Source organism: Bombina bombina, chromosome 6, assembly GCF_027579735.1.
Source record: "Bombina bombina isolate aBomBom1 chromosome 6, aBomBom1.pri, whole genome shotgun sequence".
Lineage (NCBI taxonomy): Eukaryota > Metazoa > Chordata > Amphibia > Anura > Bombinatoridae > Bombina > Bombina bombina.
The window spans coordinates 771,568,439-771,591,663 of record NC_069504.1 but is presented as its reverse complement, the minus strand read 5'-3'; the positions used below and the strand labels follow the sequence as shown (position 1 = coordinate 771,591,663).

Genomic DNA, 23,225 nt, shown 5'->3' with positions numbered 1-23,225 from the left:
ATTGAAGCCCAGTTCCTGTCTAAGTACAGTGTTTGTCTGAGGGATATGAAGGGAGCATTGCCTGATGATACCATGTTTTCGACTATGGGAAAACTATTCATAAGGCTCTCTGTACATTCGGTCGCAGGGATTCATCTGCTGCCTCCCTTTACAGATCGACATTATACTCCTCTACCATTACCTCTGCTGATATGTTTCAGTACAGGTTTGGCTGTCTGCTATATGTGGATGGGTGTCTTATGGTAAGTATATGTCTTTTTTGTTTTAAGGACACTCTCTGCTATGGAAGGCACTTTTATTTGTAAAAGCTATTAATGTATATATGTATATATATTGGCCATGAGACAGGCTGTGTTTTTCTCCTTAATGATTCATGAATACAGCATCAGTTAGGAAATTTTTCTTAAACTATTTGGGGGCTAAATTTACGAAGGGCATGGAAATTTATTTAATAAAAAGCTTACCTTTATGTTTTCTGTTACCTCCGCATTTACGGAGGTTCTTTTTTAAATTATACGCACAAAATCATGCATGCGATGATGCTATTTACGTCATCATGGCGCATTATCATTCCGCGTCACTTTTTTTGTCGCTAAAATTTTCACACCTTTTATGTCGCACTTAGTGCTCTCATAATTTTTAGAGAGCTGTATACGCTTGTTTTTACATATCAACTATTGTGATTATAAAGTTTTTAAGCATTGTTTACCATTCTTGAAAATGGCTCTATTGAAGGAGCATGTGATATTTTGCAACTAATGTTATTTTTTTTTTATTTTTTTGCCATGATGTCTCAAACTGAACCTGCCTCAGACGTCATAGGAACTGAGCTGCATGAACATATTTCTACTAAAGCTAAGTATGTTTGTTGTAAAAAAAAACTGGTCTAAATTCTTCAGCTCAATTATGTGGTTCCTGTTTTTAAAAAAATTAATTACATGTTGATAATACTTCTATAAATACTTCCACTGTTATTCCATCTCAGTCTAATGCAAAAGGCATTCCTGCAGAAATTAAAGATGTTATTGCTGCAGCCATAGAGAAGGCCATGACTGCTATACCGCCTTCAAATAAACATACTTTACTACATTTTCCTAAATGTAGTGATTTTTGTACTGACCGACAGCATATTGACGTATCTTCTACTGATGGCGGTTCCTCTGATTTAGAGGATTCTACAACAGAGACAGAAATAGACTAATCTTTTTTATTTAGAATTGAACATATTCACTCTCTTTTAAAGGAAGTATTATTTACTTTTGGTATTGAGGAGTCTAAAACTTCTGATGATAAATCTTGTAATCGTTTAAATTCTGTATTTAAGCATACTGTTATTACACTTGAAGTTTTTCCTATTCCAAACGCTATCTCTAATGTGATTGCTTAAGAATGGTCTAAGCCTGGTTCTTCTTTTAACCCTTCTTCTAGGTTTTTAAAAATTGTATCCTTTGCCTGTTGCTAATTTGGAACTTTGGGAAACAGTCCCTAAGGTTGATGGGACTATTTCCACTCTTGCTAAACTTACTACCATTCCTATGGAAGGCAGCACTTCTTTTAAAGACCCCTTAGATAGGAAGCTTGAATCTTATCTTAGAAGGGCTTATTTACATACTGGCTATATCTATGGCTGATGTTGCTGCTGCTTTTACTTTTTGGTTAGACAGTTTAGCTCAGCAGTTGTCTTCAGACCCTGAATTACCTAACATTAATCTTTTACTTCAACATGCAAATCATTTTCTTTGCGATGCAATTTTTGATGTTATGAAAATTAACATCTAATCTATGTCCTTAGCTATTCTAACTAGACGAGCTTTATGGCTTAAATCTTGTAATGCTGACATGGTGTCTAAAACAAGACTACTTTCTCTTTCATTTCAAGGAAAGAACCTGTTTGGTTCTCAATTGGACTCTATTATTTCCACTATTACTTGGGGGGAAAGGAGTTTTTCTTCCCCAAGACAAGATATCTAAGGGAAAATGTAAAGCTTCCAATCGTTTTTGCTCCTTTCGTCAGAATAGAGAACAGAAAACTGCTCCCTCCCCTAAGGCCTAGGGCTCTAATTGGAGACCCTCTCTGAATTGGAATAAATCCAAACAATGCAAGTAACCAAATCTGGCCCCTAAGCCAGCATGAAGGTGCGGCACCCAATCCAGTTCTTCTGGTGGGGGGCAGACTAAAGCACTTTCAAGAATCTTGGGCAGTATCTATCCTATCTTCTTTCTGTAATCAGAGAACAGGGTATTGCAGTGTTTCCTTATTTGGACGATATCTTGGTACTAGCTCAATCTTTTCATTTAGCAGAATCTGTTGTTTTGACAAAGATATGGTTTAAGGATCAATTTACCAAAGAGTTTCTTGATTCCTCAGACAAGGGTCACCTTTTTAGGTTTCCAAATAGAATAAGTGTCCATGACTCTATCTCTAACAGACTAGGGACAAATAAAACTGGTTTTAGCTTGTCTAAACCTTCAGTCTCTATCATTCCCTTCAGTGGCTATGTGTATGGAAGTTTTAGATATCATGATTGCAGCATCAGACGTGATCCTCTTTGCTCATTTTCATATGAGACCGCTACAGCTTTGCATGTTGCACCAATAGTGCAGAGATTATACTCCGATATCACAACTGATTTTCTTAAATCCCAACACTCAACTCTCTCTCACTTGGTGGTTAAACCACCACTTTATTCTTCAAGGAGCCTCCTTTGCTCAGCCTACCTGGTCTGTGATCACCACAGATGCAAGTCTTACAGGTTGGGGAGCTGTCTGGGGGTCTCTGACAGCACAAGGAATTTGGAATCCTCAAGAGGTGAGGTTACCAATCAATATACTAGAACTCCATGCTCTCTTCAGAGCCCTTTAAGCTTGGCCTCTATTAAAGAGAGAACCTTACATTTATTTACATTTATTTTTAGATAGACAATATCACAACATTGGCATATGTCAATTATCAAGAGGGGGAACTCGCAGTCCCCTAGCTATGAAAGAGGTATCTAGAATACTTTCTAGGGTGGAATTCAATTCCTGTCTAATCACTGCAATTCATATTGCAGGTGTAGACAATTGGGAAGCGGATTATCTCAGCCATCAATCTCTACATCCGTAGGACTGGTCTCTCCATCCAGACGTGTTCTATCGAATTGTTCAAATGTGGGGCCTTCCAGAGATAGATCTGATGGCCTCTCATCTGAACAAGAAACTTCCCAGGTACCTCTCCAGGTTCAGGGATCCTCAGGCGGAATTGATTAATGCTCTAGCAGTTCCATGGTTTTACAAACCTGCTTACATTCCCCCCCCCCCTCTAGTTTCAAGAGTAATCTCAAAGATCATAATGGAACAATCTTATGTGTTTCTGATAGCACCAGCGTGGCCTTACAAGTTTTGGTATGCAGACCTTGTCTGAATGTCTAGTTGCCAACCTTGGCCTCTTCCTCTAAGACCAGACCTCCTGTCTCAAGGTCTGTTTTCTTTCCTATAGCATGGAGAGTCCAAAAAACATTTTAATTACTAGTGCGATATTTACTCCTGGCCAGCAGGAGGAGGCAAAGAGCACCCCAGCAAAGCTGTTAAGTTTCACTTCCCTTACCCATAACCCCCAGTCATTCTTTTTGCCTTTATCAAGGGAGGATATGTGTGAAGATGGTGTCTGAAGATATTTAATCCTTTTATGGGTACTTTTACCTGCAAGCAAGAATTTGGGGTTCATTTCAATCTCTTTAGTAAGAGTAATGGTGGCTTTTAAAGGGACAGTCAAGCCCAAAAAAACCTTTCATGTTTCAAATAGGGCATGCAATTTTAAACAACTTTCCAATTTACTTTTATCAACAATTTTGCTTTGTTCTCTTGGTATTCTTAGTTGAAAGCTAAACCTAGGAGGTTCATATGCTAATTTCTTAGACCTTGAAGGCCCCCTCTAATCTAAATGCATTTTGATAGTTTTTCACCACTAGAGGCCATTAGTTCACATGTTTCATATAGATAACATTGTGCTTATGCACGTGAATATACCATGGAGACAGCGCTGATTGGCTAAACTGCAAGCCTGTCAAAAGAACTGAAATAAGGGGGCAGTCTGCTGAGGCTTAGATACAAGGTAAATACAGAGGTAAAACGTGTATAATTATAACTGTGTTGGTTATGCAAAACTGGGGAATTGGTAATTAAGGGATTATCTATCTTTTAAAACAAAAATTCTGGTGTTGACTTTCCCTTGAAGCAGTTAGTAGTATGGCAAGGTGGTCTTTGCTTAAAATTTCTAACAACAATGCTACCCCTTTGTAGAAAGCCAGGGTTGGTTACTCTGTTCTTTCTTTTTCTACAGGTCCCTGACAGCTGTAGAGATATTTGTCACACCTTAGAAATAATTATTTGCCTATCTGCAGCATCCACAGGTAAGTGCTTTCCCTTCTAGGTTAGTAGGTACCAGCACTCCAAGGGTTAATCTTTCTGTGGATTTTTTATTTTCAGGTTTAGTTCTGATTGCACAGATCCTTTTTAGGTAATTGTGTTACTATATTTGGGATTATAGGGCTATTTGTGCTTTATCAGACTTTATTTGGGGTACCATTTACTTTATTTGGTGCTTTTTGGTCAAATTACTATTTAATTTGCAAGCCAGTCATTTTTGTCTTTTGAATTTTGCGTCGTTTTTAGTATGGGGCGCGTTTTTTAATTTCTTAGTGCAGTCAGGTTTTACTCTGCACTTCTGCTTTTTGTTCCGGTTCAGAGCGGAGTTTGAAGAGATGTTTGTGGATGTTTTCACTGCTTGTATCTGGTAAAACGGTCCTGTATTTGACGAATGCTAGTGGAATCCGCCCTATGGAGTGGTAAGTCCTCAGCAGTGCTGAGGTATTTTGGTGCCGTTTCATATTTAAACCAAATTTTTATTGTTTTTTTTCTGGTGGCTTCCAATTACCTATCAGTTATGGATTCTAATGTGGTTATAGACTCCAATGATAAGGATGGGTATTTTGGGAAATGTTTGTTTTACTTGGAGGTGAAAGTTTTTCCTCCTGTGCAATTTCTGAGTCTTCTGCCTCAGGATAGTGCTGTCTCAGCTATGCCTCAACCTTTCTTGGTACTGGAGGGTCCCCAAACGTCCCAAGTTTCACATGCAGTGCCCTGCGGTTCCTCTCATCAACCTCCTGGGGGTGTTTTTTTACCTGGGGATTTCGCTGCGCAGATTGCTTCTGCTGTTTCAGCAGCTTTGTCAGCTTTTCCAAAGGTTGCTGGTAAACACAAGAGGAAATCTAAAAATCTTGATGTTAAGGGTTCTGACTCCGCTGCAGCTGTGTTAGTTTGTCTCAGTTAACTGATGAGGATAATTCCTCAGTGGCTTCTGAGGGAGAATAGTCAGATTCTGATTCTGTAGTAACCAATTCTATAGATTCAGAAGAGATTAATTTCAGATTTAAGTTACAACACCTCTGTGTTCTTTTAAAGGAGGTTCTTGCTACTTTGGAAGAATCTGATTAATATGTCACAGAGAATCCAAAGAGGTCTAGTAAACTTAATAGAGTATATGATGAACCCTCGTCTGTAGAAGTGTTTCCAGTTCCAGACCGTATGGCAGCTATCATTATTCGGAAATGGGATAAACCAGGCATTCCTTTTTCCTCGTCCCCTGTTTTCAAAAAGATATTTCCTGTTTCTGACTCTATTTGTGACTCGTAGCGCACAGTACCTAGGGTAGAGGGAGCTATCTTTACTCTTGCCTAGAGAACTACTATTCCTATTGAGGATAGTTGTTCTTTAAAGGATTCCATGGATAAGAAGCTTAAAAGGACAGTGTACACTCATTTTCATATAACTGCATGTAATAGCTATAAGGAATACGATGCACAGATACTGATATAAAAATCCAGTATAAAACTGTTTAAAAACTTACTTAGAAGCTCTCAGTTTAGCTCTGTTGAAAAGTCAACTGGAAAGCCCACTGCAAGTGGGAAATAAGACAACCCCCCTCTTTTGCATATGAAAAGACCCTTTACAGAAACAGGAGCAAGCTGGAGTAGGTAGCTGACGGTATTCTCATAAAACTTTGGGGCTTGGTTAGGAGTCTGAAAATCAGAGCAATTTTATTTAAAAATAAGCAAAACTATACATTTAAAAAAAAAAAAAAAACTTCATGGGCTATATAAATAGATAATCTACAAAACATTTATGCAAAGACAAAATGAGTGTATAATGTCCCTTTAAGGCTTTTTTGAAAAAAATGTACATTCATCAGGGATTACAGTGGCAGCCTGTTTCTAGTATTGCTATAGTTGGAGAGGCAGCATCTAATTGGTGTGATGATTTATCTAATCTTATCTTAGGAGAAACCACTTTAGATGAGATCCAAGACAGGATCAAAGCTCTTAAGCTTGCCAATACTTTTATTTGTGATGCCAATATGCAAGTTCTTAGGTTGGGTGCTAAGATTTCTGGTTTTACTGTTTTAGCTTGCAGGGTTTTGTGGTTAAAATCTTGGTCTGTAGATGTCTCATCCAAGTCCAAGCTTTTATCTTTGCCTTACAAGAGTAAAACCTTGTTTGGTCCAGGTCTGGTTGAAATAATTTCAGAAATCACAGGTGGAAAGAGTTCTTTTGTACATCAGGATAAAAAGAATAGGCCTAAGGGTTGCCAAAATTCGAATTTTCGTTCCTTTTGTAACTTTAAGGGACAAAAGTCTTCCTCCTCCTCTTCCAAGTCGGAACAATACAAGCCATCTTGGAGGCTTTGGGTCATAGAGATTGTTTGCCACGGTTACAGAATAAAATTAAAATCTTGTGCTCCCAGAGGCAGGTTCCTCCTGTCAAGGTTATCTGTGAACCAGATAAAGAGAGAGGCCTTCTTAAAATGCGTAGAGGACCTATCTTCCCTGGGAGTAATTGTTCCAGTTCCTCTAGAGGAACAGGGTCTAGGATTCTATTCAAATCTGTTTGTAGTTCCCAAATAGGAGGGCACTTTCTGTCCAATACTGTACCTAAAGTCTCTAAGCCAATACCTCAGGGTCCAGTCCTTCAAGATGGAGACCATCCGTTCCATTCTTTCTTTGGTACAGGAGGGTCAGTTCATGACGACCATAGATATGAAGGACGCGTATCTTCATGTTCCCATTCACAGGGATCATTACCAGTATCTGAAGTTTTGCTTTCTGGACAAACATTTTCAGTTTGTTACTCTTCCTTTTGGCCTCACTACAGCTCCCAGAATTTTCACAAAGGTTCTGGGGGCTCTTCTGGCAGTGGTCAGGTACCAGGGCAATACTGTAGCGCCTTATCTGGACGACATTTTAGTTCAGGCGCCATCTTTTCATCTTGTAAAATCTTATACAGAGATGTTATTGTCTATTCTACGTTCCCACGGTTGGAAAGTGAATCTGGGAAAGAGTTCCCTTGTTCCAAATACAAGGGTGTGTTTCTTAGGAACAATTATAGATTCCCTGTCTATGAAGATTTTTCTGACGGACGTCAGAAAATCCAAACTTCATGCTTCTTGTCTTTCTCTCCAGTCTGCTTTTCGTCCATCTGTGGCTCAATGCATGAAGGTGATTGGTCTGATGGTTGCCTCCATGGATATCATTCCTTTTGGTCGGTTCCATCTGAGACCCTTGCAACTATGCATGCTCAGTCAATGGAATGGGGATCACTCAGATCTCTCACAGAGGATAAATCTGGACTCTCCATCAAGAGTCTCTCTCTCGTTGTGGATTTCACATGTCTTGGGGCACATGCTTCCAGAGGCCTTCCTGGGTGATTGTGACCACGGACACCAGCTTGTCGGGCTGGGGGCAGTTTTGGGTTCCTTAAAGGCACAGGGTTTGTGGACAGAGGGTCATCAATTCCAAGAATCATCTTGGAATTGAGAGCAATCTTTCGAGCTATGTTAGCTTGGCCTCATCTATCTTTGCTCCGGTTTATCAGATTTCAGTTGGACATCACCTCGGTGGCTTACATCAATCACCAGGGTAGGAACTCAGAGTGACTTGGAAATGAAGGAGGTGTCTCGCATTCTCCAGTGGGCAGAGTCTCACGATTGCCATCTCTCTGCCATCTACATACCAGGGGTGGAAAACTGGGAGGCGGATTTTTTGAGCAGACAGACCTTTCATCCCGGGGAGTGGGCTCTCCATCCGGGGGTATTCTCAAATATAACCCTCAGGTGGGGGAATCAGGAGTTGGATCTGATGGCGCCTCGTCAAAATGCCAAGCTTCCAAAGTATGATTCAAGGTTAAGAGATCCTCAAGCCGTTCTGATAGACGTTCTGGCGGTTCCTTGGAATTTCAATCTAGCATACCTGTTTCCTACATTTGCTCTCCTTCTACGAGTAATTGCTCACATCAAGCAGGAGAGAGCTTCTGTGATTCTAATAGCTCTTGCATGATCTCGCAGGATCTGGTTCGCGGATCTGGTGACAATGTCATCTCTTCCGCATTGGAGGTTACCTACTACTTCAGGGTCCTTTTCTTCATCCAAATCTGGTTTCTTTAAAGCTGACTGCTTGGAGATTGAACATCTAGGTTTGACCAGACGTGGCTTCTCTGAGAAAGTCATAGATACTATGCTTCAGGCTCGTAAACCGGTTACTCACAGAATTTACCATAGGGTATGGTGTAAATACCTTCATTGGTCTGATTCAAGGGTTTTTCTTGGAGCAAAGTAAGGGTTCCACAAATTTTGGCTTTTCTTCAGGAGGGCCTAGAGAAAGATTTGTCAGTCAGTACTTTGAAAGGTCAGATTTCTTCACTGTCTATTCTTGTTCAGTCTTTTGTTCGGTAGTTTTCTTTATAAATCTCAGGCACCTCTATACCTTTCTGTTATCTTCTTTTTCCATTTTCCTTCGGCCAAATGACTGGGGTTATGGGTAAGGAAAGTGATACTTAACAGCTTTGCTGGGGTGTTCTGCTGGCCAGGAGTGAATATCCCACTAGTAATTAGAATGTTTTGTGGACTCTCCATGCCCGGAAATAAATACATTTCGGCTAGATTATAGCGCTGCTATTACAGGTTTTCATAAACCCGGCGTTAGCAGGCAATATGTGAGCGTTGAGCAAAATTGAGCTCCATACCGCACTCCAATACCGCTGCTTTGAGTTGGTTTTACATACTTGTGCACGATTTCCCCATAGACATCAATGGGGAGAGCCGGATAAAAAAAAAACTAACACCTGCAATAAAGGAACGTAAAGCTCCGTAACGCAGCCCCATTGATTCCTATGGGGAAAGAAAAGTTATGTTTAAACCTAACACCCTAACATAAACCCCGAGTCTAAACACCCCTAATCTGCCGCCCCCGACATTGCCGACACCTACATTACACTTTTAAACCCCTAATCTGCCGCCCCGACATCGCCGCCACCTACATTATACTTATTAACCCCTAATCTGCCTCCCCCAAAGTCGCTGCCACCCACCTACGCTTATTAACCCCTAATCTGTTGCCCCCAATGTCGTCGCCATCTACATAAATTTAATAACCCCTAATCTGCCACCCCCAACGTTGCCGCCACTATACTAAAGTTATAAACCCCTAAGTCTAACCCTAACCCCCACTAACTTTAATATAATTAAAATAAATTTAAATAAAATTTACTATCTAACTAATTAACTAATTAACTAAATAATTCCTATTTAAAACTAAATACTTACCTATAAAATAAAAACTAAGCTAGCTACAATATAACTAATAGTTACATTGTATCTATCTTAGGTTTTATTTTTATTTCACAGGCAAGTTTGTTTTAATTTTAACTAGGTAGACTAGTTAGTAAATAGTTATTAACTATTTACTAACTACCTAGCTAAAATAAATACAAATTTAACTGTAAAATAAAACCTAACCTGAGTTACACTAAAACCTAACCTTACACTACAATTAAATAAATTACATTAATTAAATACAATTAACTAAATTACAAAAAAAAACAAAGACTAAATTATACAAAATAAAAAAGAAATTATCAAATATTTAAACTAATTACACCTAATCTAATAGCCCTATCAAAATAAAAAAGCCCCCCCAAAATAGAAAACTCCCTAGCCTACAATAAACTACGAAATGCCCTTAAAAGGGCCTTTTGTGGGGAATTGCCCCAAAGAAATCAGCTCTTTTACCTGTTAAAAAAAAATACAAACAACCCTCCAACAGTAAAACCCACCACCCACACAACCAAACCCCCCAAATAAAATCCTATCTAAAAAAGCCTAAGCTCCCTATTGCCCTGAAAAGGGCATTTGAATGGGCATTGTCCTTAAAAGGGCATTTAGCTCTTTTTCCTCCCAAACCCTAAGCTAGAAATAAAACTCACCCAATAAACCCTTAAAAAAACCTAACACTAACCCCCGAAGATCCACTTACATTTTTTGAAGACCAGACATCCATCCTCAATGAAGCGGCAGAAGTCTTCATCCAAGCTGGCAGAAGTCTTTATCCAGATGGCATCTTCTATCTTCATCCATCTGGCGCGGAGCGGCTCCATCTTCAAGACATCCGGCGCAGAGCATCTTCTTCAATCGACGGCTCTTCCCGAATAAAGGTTCCTTTAAGAGACGTCATCCAAGATGGTGTCCCTTGAATTCCGATTGGCTGATAGAATTCTATCAGCCAATCGGAATTAAAGGGTAAAAAATCCTATTGGCTGATGCAATCAGCCAATAGGATTGAGCTTGCATTCTATTGGCTGATTGGAACAGCCAATAGAATGCAAGCTCAATCCTATTGGCTGATTGGATCAGCCAGTAGGATTGAAGCTCAATCCTATTGGCTGATTGCATCAGCCAATAGGATTTTTTACCCTTTAATTCCGATTAGCTGATAGAATTCTATCAGCCAATCGGAATTCAAGGAACGCCATCTTGGCTGACGTCCCTTAAAGGAACCTTCATTCTGGAAGAGCTGTCGATTGAAGAGGAAGCTCCGCGCCGGATGTCTTGAAGATGGAGCCGCTCCGCGCCGGATGGATGAAGATAGAAGATGCCGTCTGGATGAAGACTTGAGGATGGATGTCGGGTCTTCAAAAACTGTAAGTGGATCTTCGGGGGTAAGTGTTAGGTTTCTTTAAGGGTTTATTGGGTGGGTTTTATTTTTAGCTTAGGGTTTGGGCGGAAAAAAAGCTAAATGCCCTTTTATAGGCAGTGCCCATCCAAATGTCCAGGGCAATGGGGAGCTTAGGTTTTTTTAGATAGGATTTTATTTGGGGGGTTTGGTTGTGTGGGTGGTGGGTTTTACTGTTGGGGGTTGTTTGTATTTTTTTTTACAGGTAAAAGAGCTGATTTCTTTGGGGCAATGCCCCTCAAAAGGCCCTTTTAAGGGCCATTGGCAGTTTAGTGTAGGCTAGGGTTTTTTTTTATTTTGGGGGTCTTTTTTATTTTGACAGGGCTATTAGATTAGGTGTAATTAGTTTAAATATTTGATAATTTCTTTTTTTATTTTGTGTAATTTAGTGTTTTTTTGTAATTTAGTTAATTGTATTTAATTAATGTAATTTATTTAATTGTAGTGTAAGGTTAGGTGTTAGTGTAAGACAGGTTAGGATTTATTTTACAGGTAAATTTGTATTTATTTTGGCTAGGTAGTTAGTAAATAGTTAATAACTATTTACTAACTTGTCTACCTAGTTAAAAAGGAAATTTATGCTTACCTGATAAATTTATTTATTTTACGATATGACGAGTCCACGGATTTCATCCTTACTTATGGGATATTAACCTCCTGCTAACAGGAAGTGGCAAAGAGCACCACAGCAGAGCTGTATATATAGCTCCTCCCTTCCCTCCACCTCCAGTCATTCGACCGAAGTTAGGAAGAGAAAGGAAAAGCCAAAGGTGCAGAGGTGACTGAAGTTTAACATAAATAAAGACCTGTCTTAGAAAATGACATGGTGGGCCGTGGACTGGTCATATCGTAAAAGAAATAAATTTATCAGGTAAGCATAAATTTCCTTTTCTTTTACAAGATATGACGAGTCCACGGATTTCATCCTTACTTATAGGATACAATACCAAAGCTATAGGACACGGATGAAAGGGAGGGACAAGACAGGAACCTAAATGGAAGGCACCACTGCTTGAAGAACCTTTCTCCCAAAACCAGCCTCAGAAGAAGCAAAAGTACCAAATTTGTAAAATTTTGAAAAAGTGTGAAGAGACGACCAAGTTGCAGCCTTGCAAATCTGTTCAACAGATGCATCGTTTTTAAATGCCCATGAGGAAGCCACAGCCCTAGTAGAATGAGCCATAATTCTTTCAGGAGGCTGCTGTCCGGCAGTCTCATATGCCAGACCGATGATACTCTTCAGCCAAAAAGAAAGAGAGGTAGCCGTAGCTTTCTGACCCCTACGCTTTCCAGAAAAAGCAATGAATAATGAAGATGATTGACGGAAATCCTTAGTCACCTGTAAGTAAAACTTCAGGGCACGGACCACGTCCAAGTTATGCAACATACGCTCCTTCTTGGAAGAAGGGTTAGGACATAATGAAGGAACCCCAATTTCCTGATTAATATTCTTATTAGAAACAATCTTAGGAAGGAAACCAGGTTTGGTACGTAAAACCACCTTATCAGAATGGAAGATAAGATAAGGCGAATCACATTGTAGTGCTGAAAGCTCCGAAACGCTACGAGCAGAAGAAATAGCAACCAAAAATAAAACTTTCCAAGATAACAACTTAATATCTATGGAATGCATGGGTTCAAACGGAACCCCTTGAAGAACATTAAGAACTTAATTCAAACTCCAGGGTGGAGCAATTGGTCTAAACACAGGCTTAATTCTGGTTAGAGCCTGACAAAATGACTGAACGTCTGGAACATCTGCCAAACGTTTGTGTAACAAAATTGACAAAGCAGAGATTTGTCCCTTTAAGGAACTCGCTGATAACCCTTTCTCCAATCCTTCTTGGAGAAAAGAAAAAATCCTAGGAATCCTAACTCTACTCCATGAGTAGCCCTTGGATTTGCACTGACCAAGATATTTACGCCACATCTTACGATAGATCCTTATGGTGACAGGCTTACGTGCCTGAATCAAAGTATCAATGACCGAATCAGAGAACCCCCGCTTAGATAAAATCAAGCGTTCAATCTCTAGGAAGTCAGCTGCAGAGAAACTAGATTTGGATGTTGGAAAGGTCCCTGAATGAGAAGGTCCTGCCTCAATGGAAGCTTCCACGGCAGCAGAGAAGACATGTTCACTAGATCAGCATACCAAGTCCTGCAAGGCCACGCAGGTGCGATTAGAATTACTGAAGCCCTCTCCTGTTTGATCCGAGCAATCACCCGGGGCAGGAGAGCAAACGGTGGAAACACATATGCTAGGTTGAACGACCAAAGTACTCCCAAGGCATCTATCAGTTCGGCCTGAGGTCAGTTCGGCCTGAGGATCCCTTGACCTGGATCCATATCTTGGAAGTTTGGCATTCTGACGAGATGCCATCAGATCCAACTCCGGTCTGCCCCATCTGAGGATCAGAGTGGCAAAGACCTCCAGATGGAGTTCCCACTCCCCCCCGGATGAAATGTCTGTCTGCTTAAAAAGTCCGCTTCCCAGTTGTTTACTCCTGGGATGTAGACTGCTGACAGATAACAAGAGTGGGCCTCCGACCATCTAATTATCTTGGATACTTCTGTCATCGCTAAGGAACTCCTTGTTCCTCCCTGATGATTGATGTAAGCCACAGTTGTGATGTTGTCCGACTGAAAACGAATGAATTTGGCCGAAGCCAACTGAGGCCACGCCTGAAGCGCATTGATATTGCCCTCAATTCCAGAATATTGATTGGAAGAATTGACTCCGACAGAGTCCACACACCCTGAGCCTTCAGGGAATTCCAGACTGCACCCCAACCTAGAAGGCTGGCGTCCGTCTTCACTATCACCCATGAGGGTCTGCGGAAGCACGTCTCTTGGGACAGATGATCCTGAGACAACCACCAAAGAAGAGAGTCTCTTGTCTCCTGATCCAGATCTATCTGAGGAAACAAATTTGCATAATCTCCATTCCACTGTCTGAGCATGTTCAGCTGTAGTGGTCTGAGATGAAAACAAGCAAACGGATGATGTCCATTGCCGCCACCATCAATCCAATTACCTCCATGCACTTGGCCACTGATGGCCGAAGATTGAACTGATTTTTCATAATCTTTAACTTTCTGACCTCTGTCAAGAAAATTTTTATGGATATGGAATCTATTAGAGTTCCCAGGAAGGGAACCTTGGTCTGTGGAATTAATGAACTCTTTTCTAGATTCACCTTCCACCCGTGAGTCCTCAGAAAGGACAGAACCATGTCTGTATGAGACTTTGTCAGATGGTAGGACGACACCTGGATCAGAATATCGTCCAAATAAGGCGTCACTGCAATACCCCGCGGCCTGAGACCGTTAGAAGGGACCCTAGAACCTTCGTGAAGATCCTGGGTGCTGTGGCCAACCCAAAGGGAAGAGCCACAAACTGAAAATGTTTGTCCAGGAAGGCAAACCTTATCATATATTGACCCCCCTGGATCAATGGCAGAATTGTTCGAAGAGTCTCCATCTTGAAGGATGGGACTCTGAGAAACTTGTTTAGACTTTTTAGATCTAAAATAGGTCAAAACGTGCCCTCCTCTTTTGGGGACCACGAAAGATTTGAGTAAAACCCCTGCCCCTGTTCCAATATTGAACGGGACGAATTACTCCCATAGTAGAGAGGTCTTTTACACAACGTAAGAACGCCTCTCTTTTTATCTGGTCTACAGAAAATCGTGAAAGAAGAAACCTCCCCCTTGGGAGAGAATTTTTGAATTCCAGTTGATACCCCTGGGACACGATTTCCAGTGTCCGGGGGTCCTGAACATCTCTTACCCAAGCCTGGGCAAAGAGAGAAAGACTGCCCCTACTAGATCCGGTCCCGGATCGGGGGCCGCCCCTTCATGCTGTTTTGGTAGCAGCAGCGGGCTTCTTGGGTTGTTTACCCTTGTTCCAAGTCTGGTTGGGTCTCCAGACGGAATTGGCCTATGCAAAATTCCCTTCCTGCTTGGTGGAGGAAGAGGAAGAAGAGGGGACTCCTTTAAAGTTCCGAAAGGAACGAAAATTATTATGTTTACCTCTCAGTTTAGCAGTTCTATCCTGAGGTAGGAGATGACCCTTACCTCCTGTAATGTCAGAAATGATTTCTTTCAAGTCAGGCCCGAATAGGGTCTTTCCTTTGAAAGGAATAGCCAAAAGCTTTGACTTAGATGACATATCAGCAGACCAAGACTTTAATCATAATGCTCTAAGCGCTAAGGCAAATCCGGCATTCTTAGCCGCCAATTTTCTGAAAGGCGGCATCCGTAATAAAAGAATTAGCCAGCTTAAGAGCCTTAATTCTATCTAAAAACTCCTCTAAATTTGCACTGTCTCTTTAAAAATATATAAGAGCACCTAGTACAGTCATGTCAACCCATAGGACAATGAAAATAATATTGCTGGCACCAGACATTGTCAAGAACCTCAAAGCAATGTCCAAAGCAGTGACCGCAGAGCACTGCCTGTGGCTAAGCAAAAAATCAAGACTCTAAAAGAAAGGATTGGCCAGTGACATCAGACTCCTGAGTGTTTAGACTGAGTACATAAAAGAAAAACCAGTAAGAGCAAATATGTTACTATCTCTTTAAATTTTAAAAGGATAACATTTTTTCCTCTACAGCAACTCATAGAAATAACAAGAGTGAATCATGGTAACCCTGCTGGAAACATATTCCAGACTTGTGCTGCAAAGAACCGCAGAGTACCGCATGTGGGAGAAAAAAGATCATCATCTTAGGAAAACACTTAATCCCTGTTAAGTACCATACTGTCATATACTTAAGCAGCCAAATGTACCAATAAAAAAATTGATGAAGGCTAAAACAGGGTGCCAAACTTCTTTCTGAGACTCTCTCACCCCCAGAATATGGATGGAAGGGAGGAGCTATATATACAGCTCTGCTGTGGTGCTCTTTTCCACTTCCTGTTAGCAGGAGGTTAATATCCCAAAAGTAAGGATGAAATCCGTGGACTCATCATATCTTGTAAAAGAAATAAATACAAACTTACCTGTGAAATAAAAATAAAATCTTAGCTAGCTACAATGTAACTATTAGTTATATTGTAGCTAGCTTAGGTTTTATTTTACAGGTAAGCATTTAGTTTTAAATAGGAATTATTTAGTTAATGATATTAATTTTCATTTAGATTGATTTTAATTTTTTTTTTTTTAAATATTTTATTTTTCAATGCCAAGTACATAGACAAACATCTAAAATTACAGAGTCATTCAGCTAAATACAGTATGATGACATGTCTATTCAATACATTGGCATCTCAGTTTTCCAGTATTTTTCCTTGGAGATCCGTTCTCCATCCCTTTTAGGTCTACTTCTCACTCCCCACCCAATTGTTATCTCCACTCACTAAGGTGGATTATAACAAAAATCAGTTCTTGATATGCAGGATAACATGTTGGTACCATACCTACTGGATACTTAATCTGATTCTATCTCATTCTTCTAATATCCATCCTACCAGTTCCCCTCCCTCCTCAGAGCTTACCTTATTCCTGGACCTCCCCCCGGGTGCCACCCAGGTTCCTCTATGTGTCTGTCCCTGTACCGCCACCAGTCATGGTTGCTGGTTCTGGTCTTTTAGGTAAATATGTTCCATTTCCCATGCAGTTGTGCATTCAGTATGTATTCTGTGTCTTTGAATGGATAGATTATTTGTTTTTGGTTCGCTGTGTCTAAAGTGGTAATGAAGGGTTCCCATTTGGTTATGAATTTTTTTGTTCTGCGTGTTATGTCTCCCTGAGTGTCCAGTTGCTCATAAATCATTTGTTTTCTCAGGGTGTCTTTGAGTTGTGTTAGGCTTGGTGATGCCTGTGACATCCAGTGCTGCAAGATGAGTTTTCTAGTGAGTAGAATTACATTGTTTATGAATCTTGTGTGTCTCGGTATTTTCGTTTGATGGTTTAGAAATATCACTGACTCGTTTGATAAGTGAATTTTTTCCCCTGTGCATGTTTCCACCCACCTCTGCACCATGCCCCAGAATTTCGTTAGTTTCGGGCAGTTCCATATCATGTGAGTAATGTTTGGGTTAGGGTTGGAACATTTCGGGCACAGCCCTGATGTATCACTCTTCCACTTGTGGAATATTTTGGGGGTTATGTATGCATTGTGGACTAGTTTGGTGTGGGATTCTCTTATGTCATTTGAGAGCGATGCCTCCCTCACCTCCACAAAGCTCTGCGCCACACATGTATCTGTGATGTCATGTCCCACCAGGTTCCCCCAGGCAGCTTGTAAATGTGCGATATTGGCTTTATGTACTTTGGATTGGAGCGCGTTGTAGGTATGTGAGATGGAGGTCACCCCTCCCTTTGTCAACCTTAAGAGTTTATAAATGTCACAGTCTATTTCCATCATATTACCGGCTTTCAGTAGACCTTGCGCGTAGTGTTTTACCTGTAGGTAGGCGAAGTGGTGGGAGTTTGGTATGCCATAGTCGTTCTGCAGTTCTATAAATGGTCTGACTGTGGACCCGTTACCTGATAAGACATGTTTTAGGGTTGTTACCCCCCATTTCTCCCATTGTTTAAATGGTTTAGTGGTAAATCCTGCGGGGAAATCTGGGTTGCCCCCCAGGGGCAAGTAAATTGTACTACCATGTGAGACTCCGAGAGTCCCACATAACTTCCACCAAGCCTTTATTGGATTGCTAAAAAGGCCCGCCCCCCTGAGAATGGGCTCTACCTGTGCCCTGTTCATGTGTGGGAGCATTTTAAGCGACCATGGTTTAATAAATGCTGTCTCCAGCGACTTGTTAGTAAAGTGTCCCCCATCCACTAGCCAATCCATCACATATTTTGAAAGGGTTGCCCAGTTGTAATATTCTATGTTGGGGAGTCCTAACCCCCCCTGCTCTGGTTGGCATGTTAGCTTTTGGTAGCTGATTCTATGTTTTTTCCCCCTCCAAATGAAATTTAAAATGTCTCTATTTAGTGTCTTGAGATCTTGCTTATGAAGTAGCTCTGGCAGCATTTGTAGGGTGTAGAGAAGTTTGGGGAACAGGGTCATCTTTATCAGCCCTATCCTTCCTGTCAGGGTCAGTGGCAATGGCGTCCAATTCAGGAGCATTTGTTTGAGGTTCTGCAATAATGGTTTGAAATTTATTGTATACCATTGGGTGGGATCTCTTGTTAGTTTAATGCCTAGATATTTAAACGTGTTTGTAATTACTTTAAAGTTATCTTCCAATGGTGTGTTGGGGTCCCTATTTAGTAGCCATAATAGCTCTGATTTGTCCTTGTTTATCCGGTATCCTGATATGTCACTAAACTCAGCTATCATCGTCAATAATTTAGGTATGTTCTCTCTGGGGTTTTCTGTGTACAGCACCATGTCGTCGGCAAAGAGCGACAGGTGTATGGTGTCTCCGCCTATGGTCAATCCCTCTGCTTCCTTCCTAATCTTAATCGCCAGTGGTTCAAGCGCTAGGTCAAACAGAAGTGGTGAGAGTGGGCACCCCTGCCTTGTTCCCCTTCTAAGGGGAAATACTTTTGATGGTGACCCATTTATCAAAATCGCCGCTTGGGGGGTACTGTAAATAGTCTCAATAGCTCTCATGTAGGATCCCTTCAGTCCGAATTTTTTAAGGGTGGTAAATAAATGGTCCCATAGTATCTTATCGAAAGCTTTTTCTGCGTCTACTAGGATCAAACATGCCTCCCCCGCACTCTTCTGCCTGTTTCCTCCCTCCTGCTCCCAAAAATGTGTTAATACCAGTTGTAATTTTCTCATGTTTTTTACTGCTGACCTCCCTTTTACGAACCCAGTTTGATCTTCATGAATTAGGAGGGGAAGGACTTCTGCTAATCTATTGGCCAGTATTTTCGTGAATAATTTGTAGTCAGAGTTTAGCAGGGAGATTGGCCTGTAGGATGCCGTTAACAATGGGTCTCTGTCAGGTTTGGGAAGGACCGTAATGTTTGCCTCTGCAAATCTGTTGGACAAATTTGCTTTCCCTTCTAGAATTGCATTAAATAGTAGGGCTAGGGTGTCTGCAGTTTCTGTACTAAGCATTTTATAGAATTCTCCAGGAAGGCCATCTGGCCCTGGGGATTTTTCTAGGGGGAGTGAATCGATAGCCTTGGTGATTTCTAATGGTTGGATTGGAGCATTGAGTTTATGTACGTGGTCTTCGCTTAGCTGTGGCAGTATCAAGTCTCTCCAGAATTGTTCTTTCTTTCCTGGGTCAATGTCTTGTGAGTCATATAAGTTCGAGTAGTATGAGGTGAATGCTTGTTGTATTTCTGAGTCTTGGGTGAGTATGTTGTCTTTGTCCTTAATGGCTAAGATGTTGTTAGGTTTCCTATCTAACTTAGTGAGTCTTGCTAATAGTTTCCCAGTACGGTTTCCATACCTATAAAATTTGGCCTGTGAGCGGTTTTGAGCGGAGATCGTGGTTTGGATGAGGTAGGTGTCTCTAAGGTCTTTGGTCTTTCTATATTTGAGTCTGTTCTGTGTGGTGGGATTACGCAAGTATTTGTTTCTGGCATTTAGTAATTGCCTCAGAAGGAGTTCCCCTCTTGCTCTACATTTTTTCCTAACTTTGGCTGCATATGCTGTCACCACCCCCCTCAGGACTGCTTTTGCCGTTTCCCAGAAAAGTGAAATATTATTCACATGTTCGGCGTTGAGGTCCCCATACACCAACCACTCTCCTATTAGGTGCCTGCGCAAGTTAAGGTCATGGTACAGATGTGTCGGGAATTTCCATCTATGTCCTCGTTTGTGTGAAATATCAGTGTCTATTTGTAAGGAGACTGGTGCATGATCTGAGATTGTTATGGGATCAATTTTAGTATCTGTTATACGGGAGCAAAAGGAGTTGGTGATCAAAAAGTAGTCTATGCGTGACAGGGTAGTTTTTGCTGGGTGTAGGCAAGTGTAGTCTCGCGCTTCTGGGTTTCTGTCTCTCCAGATGTCTGACAGTGACAAGGAACCTTTGAAGTTATGTAAGATACGTGTTTCCCTCTTAGATCCTTTATATTCTATTCGGTGTTGTGATGTGAAGTTTGGGTTTCGGGACCTATCTGCTGGCGTGTGTGGGGCAATATTGAAGTCTCCCCCTACCACCATTGGAAGGTCTGCAAACTGTATAAGCTTGGTCTGTAACTGTGTGAGAAAAGATTTCTTTTCAGTATGTGGACCATACACCCCACAGATAACCATTCAAAGTTCCCCTATTGTCAAATTTACCATTACAAATCTGCCTTCAGTATCAACTAGAGATTGCAAGATAGTGTAGTCTAGACCTCTGCGGAAGAGGATCGCCACTCCCCTGGCCCTTTTTTTTTCGTAAGTTGTATGTAGCACTTCCCCCACCCAGCCCTGTCTGAGTTTTTGATGTTCTTTCTGCGAGAGGTGAGTTTCTTCAAGTATTGCTATGTCTGTCTTTAAGGTGTTCAAATGTCTGAGTATAGCCTTTCTCTTGATTGGGGATGTAATCCCACCTACATTCCATGTGGTCAGTCTCATTTTATATGTTCGTGTATACTTATTTATGGTGTTTTATCTTCGTGGGTGGACCTTATGCTTGTGTAGTGGTGCAGATTAATTTCAGAGTATACGTAAAGATGTGGTACTCACCGTTACTGTGCTTATTACCGATAATCCTACCCTCCCCTCCAAGGTGGCACCCAGAGGCAGGCCCGGTCAGCTCTTTTCCTAATACAGATAGTTAGTACACAAAATTAAGTGAAACAAATGCAGTAAACAGTGCATACATTTAGAACCAAATGAACAATAACCTCCCCTCTTAACAAACCCAACAGTTCAACAATGGACTAACTTTCCTGTCCAACAATAAAGTGGGTCCCCCCCCCCTCACTTTGCAAGGATACATTTCTTCATTGCAATAATGTTGCTTATCTATTAATGATCAATTTCTATCGACCAGGCAAAGAACCCAGTCCTAAGCATCAGAGTCATCTTCATTTGCCCCTTGCCCTCTCTCCCCCTCTTTTTGCAGGTGGAGCTTGAGCAAGTTAGGCGAGTCAAAAAACAGTGGCCCTCTCGAGGTTTGTAATCTCAATCTTGCCGGAAACAATAAGGCTGCTGTTCTGCCCTGTTCTAACAGTTGCTTACAGTATGGCGAAAATTCTCGCCTCCTGGCAGCCACTGCCGCAGAGTAATCTTGGAAGAGGTATAGTCTTTTTCCATTGTATTCGAGAGTGGGAGCTTTCCTATAAGCTTGTAGAATTGAGATTTTGTCCTTAAAGTTGAGATATTTCACCATGACTTGGCGTGACGGTTGGTTTTTTTCCTTGTGTTTGCTCTGGTCTCCCACTCTGTGCGCTCTTTCCACTGTGCAAGGAAGGTGGTCTTTGGAGATATTAAGGAGACCCGGCAAGGTGTTTTCTGCAAACTCCACCAGCTGAGAGCCTGGGATTGACTCAGGGATGCCCACTATCCTTAGGTTGTTCCGTCGCGACCTATTTTCCAGGTCGTCAATCTTTGCCCACAGCCGTTCGTTCTGTTGTTGTAAGGTATGTACATGGGATTCAGTTTCTCTGTGACGGGTCTCCCCTTCTGCCATCTGCTGCTCTACCCGTGTCAATCTGCCATTAAAAGATTTAACTTCGGCTGTAAGAGAATCCATACCTGTTTGGAGTTGGTCTATCTTGGGTAGGAACAACGCTGAGATTTGTGAGACAATTGGGTGGGCATCCATGAGACTATTGGGTCCAGCATCTTCCGCAGGTCCTGGAGCTTGGTGACTATCAACCTGGTGCTTTCTTTTATCAGCGTTCTTTAACCTGTTTGTCATTGTGTCCGTTTTCTTGGAGTATGAATCGTAATACTTTTGCATACAGCGTTGAGAGTTCCACAGTTGTTGCTTCAACTGTACACTAATATGGTGTTAATGTATTTTATAAGGATAATGGACCGCTAGAAACAGGTCTGGGTGTCTCAGGTCTTTTAGAGGATATTGCAATATTCAGTAAACATAAAGGAAGGGTGAGCGGGGGGGCGTGAGCCCATTCAGATTAGCCCTGCATTGTGATGGGGTGCGTTATCACAGCCTTTTATATCAGATAAGTGAATGAGAATGTCAGTGATGTCCTCGAGGGTGGCCCTCTCTATGGGATCTGGCGAGAAATCACTTTCAACTGCATATGTGATTTTGTCTAGCGCAGCCTGTATGTTGCGCCTGTGTATACTCAGTTTCCACAGAGAGAAAAAAAAAAGGGTGGCCAGAGAGTTAGGCTTAATCTTGTAATCCCTCAGCTGTAGTATATGTAGAATATCTGTATAGGACTCTCCTGCCTTCTTCTGTGATATATCTCTGCAGGTCCTGTCTTCCACCTCCCCTGTTATATTGCTCAGCAAATTAGCAATTGACTATTATGCTTGACATGTGGCAGAGGAGTTTGCTTAAAATCCTTTGTCTGTCTATATTTTTATTTGGAATTGTGTTGATTACTTCTTTGTTGGTTAACACCAGTGGGTGAGGCTGTTTGCTGCAGTAATAAAATAATAATAAAGTCTCAACACAGCACAAGCCCTGGCCTGTCGCTTGATATGCAGCAATAGTGTTTATAACTTTCAAATCCTATTACAATCTGGGGCCTTTCTCTTTCGCTTGTGTAAATTTTGTGTCTAGCGTTTAGCTTCTCAGACTTCTTATGGTATATGTCTCTGCGGGGGCTAGCACCATGTAATATTGTGTGCGTCACTTCACCTTCCCCTCAGCTATGTCAAGATGGCGTTTTGCCGCCAAAGCTCCAACTCACCCCTTCACCCGATTCTTCCTCCTTCCTTCTGCTTGGGGCACCTCGCTTGGGACTCTAGATCCTGAAGGAGCCCTCCGGTACAATTCTGGGGCTATTATTATGCCCTGTCTTTCAGCCGCCCTTGTTGCAGCCACTCTCCTCTGCCTTTCTCTCTGGTTGCGCTCCGCGGCGGGGGAGTCGGGTGTCAGACTCCTTACCGTAGTGCTCCGGACAGGGGTGTTTATTCCCTGCCAAGGAATTTGGCTAATTATGGGCCGTTTCGAGTGTTTCCAGCTCAAAGTAGGGGCCAAGGGTCCGGAGCTCCTCTCCCCTGCTTCCACTCTCAGCGCCCGCCCACCGGAAGTCAGATTGATTTTAATTTTATTAAAGTTAGGGGTGTTAGGCTTAGAATTAGGGTTAGGTTTAGGGGTTAATAACAGTAATGTAGGTTGCGACGATGTTAGGA

The 23,225-nt window shown here is 41.6% G+C and overlaps 1 protein-coding gene across 2 annotated transcripts in view; it reads right to left on the bottom strand.

Annotated features, from left to right (window-relative positions):
* Positions 1-23,225, bottom strand: part of ADGRE5 (adhesion G protein-coupled receptor E5) — a 580,790-nt gene that overhangs the window by 109,829 nt on the left and 447,736 nt on the right. Inside the window, exon 8 of one of the 2 annotated variants that reach the window (XM_053718071.1) lies at positions 20,634-20,711. The exons of the other annotated variant lie outside the window; for it this stretch is intronic. Coding sequence (XP_053574046.1) covers positions 20,634-20,711 — 78 coding nt within the window. The remainder of the gene's footprint in view (positions 1-20,633; positions 20,712-23,225) is intronic. 2 annotated transcript variants of the gene reach the window in all.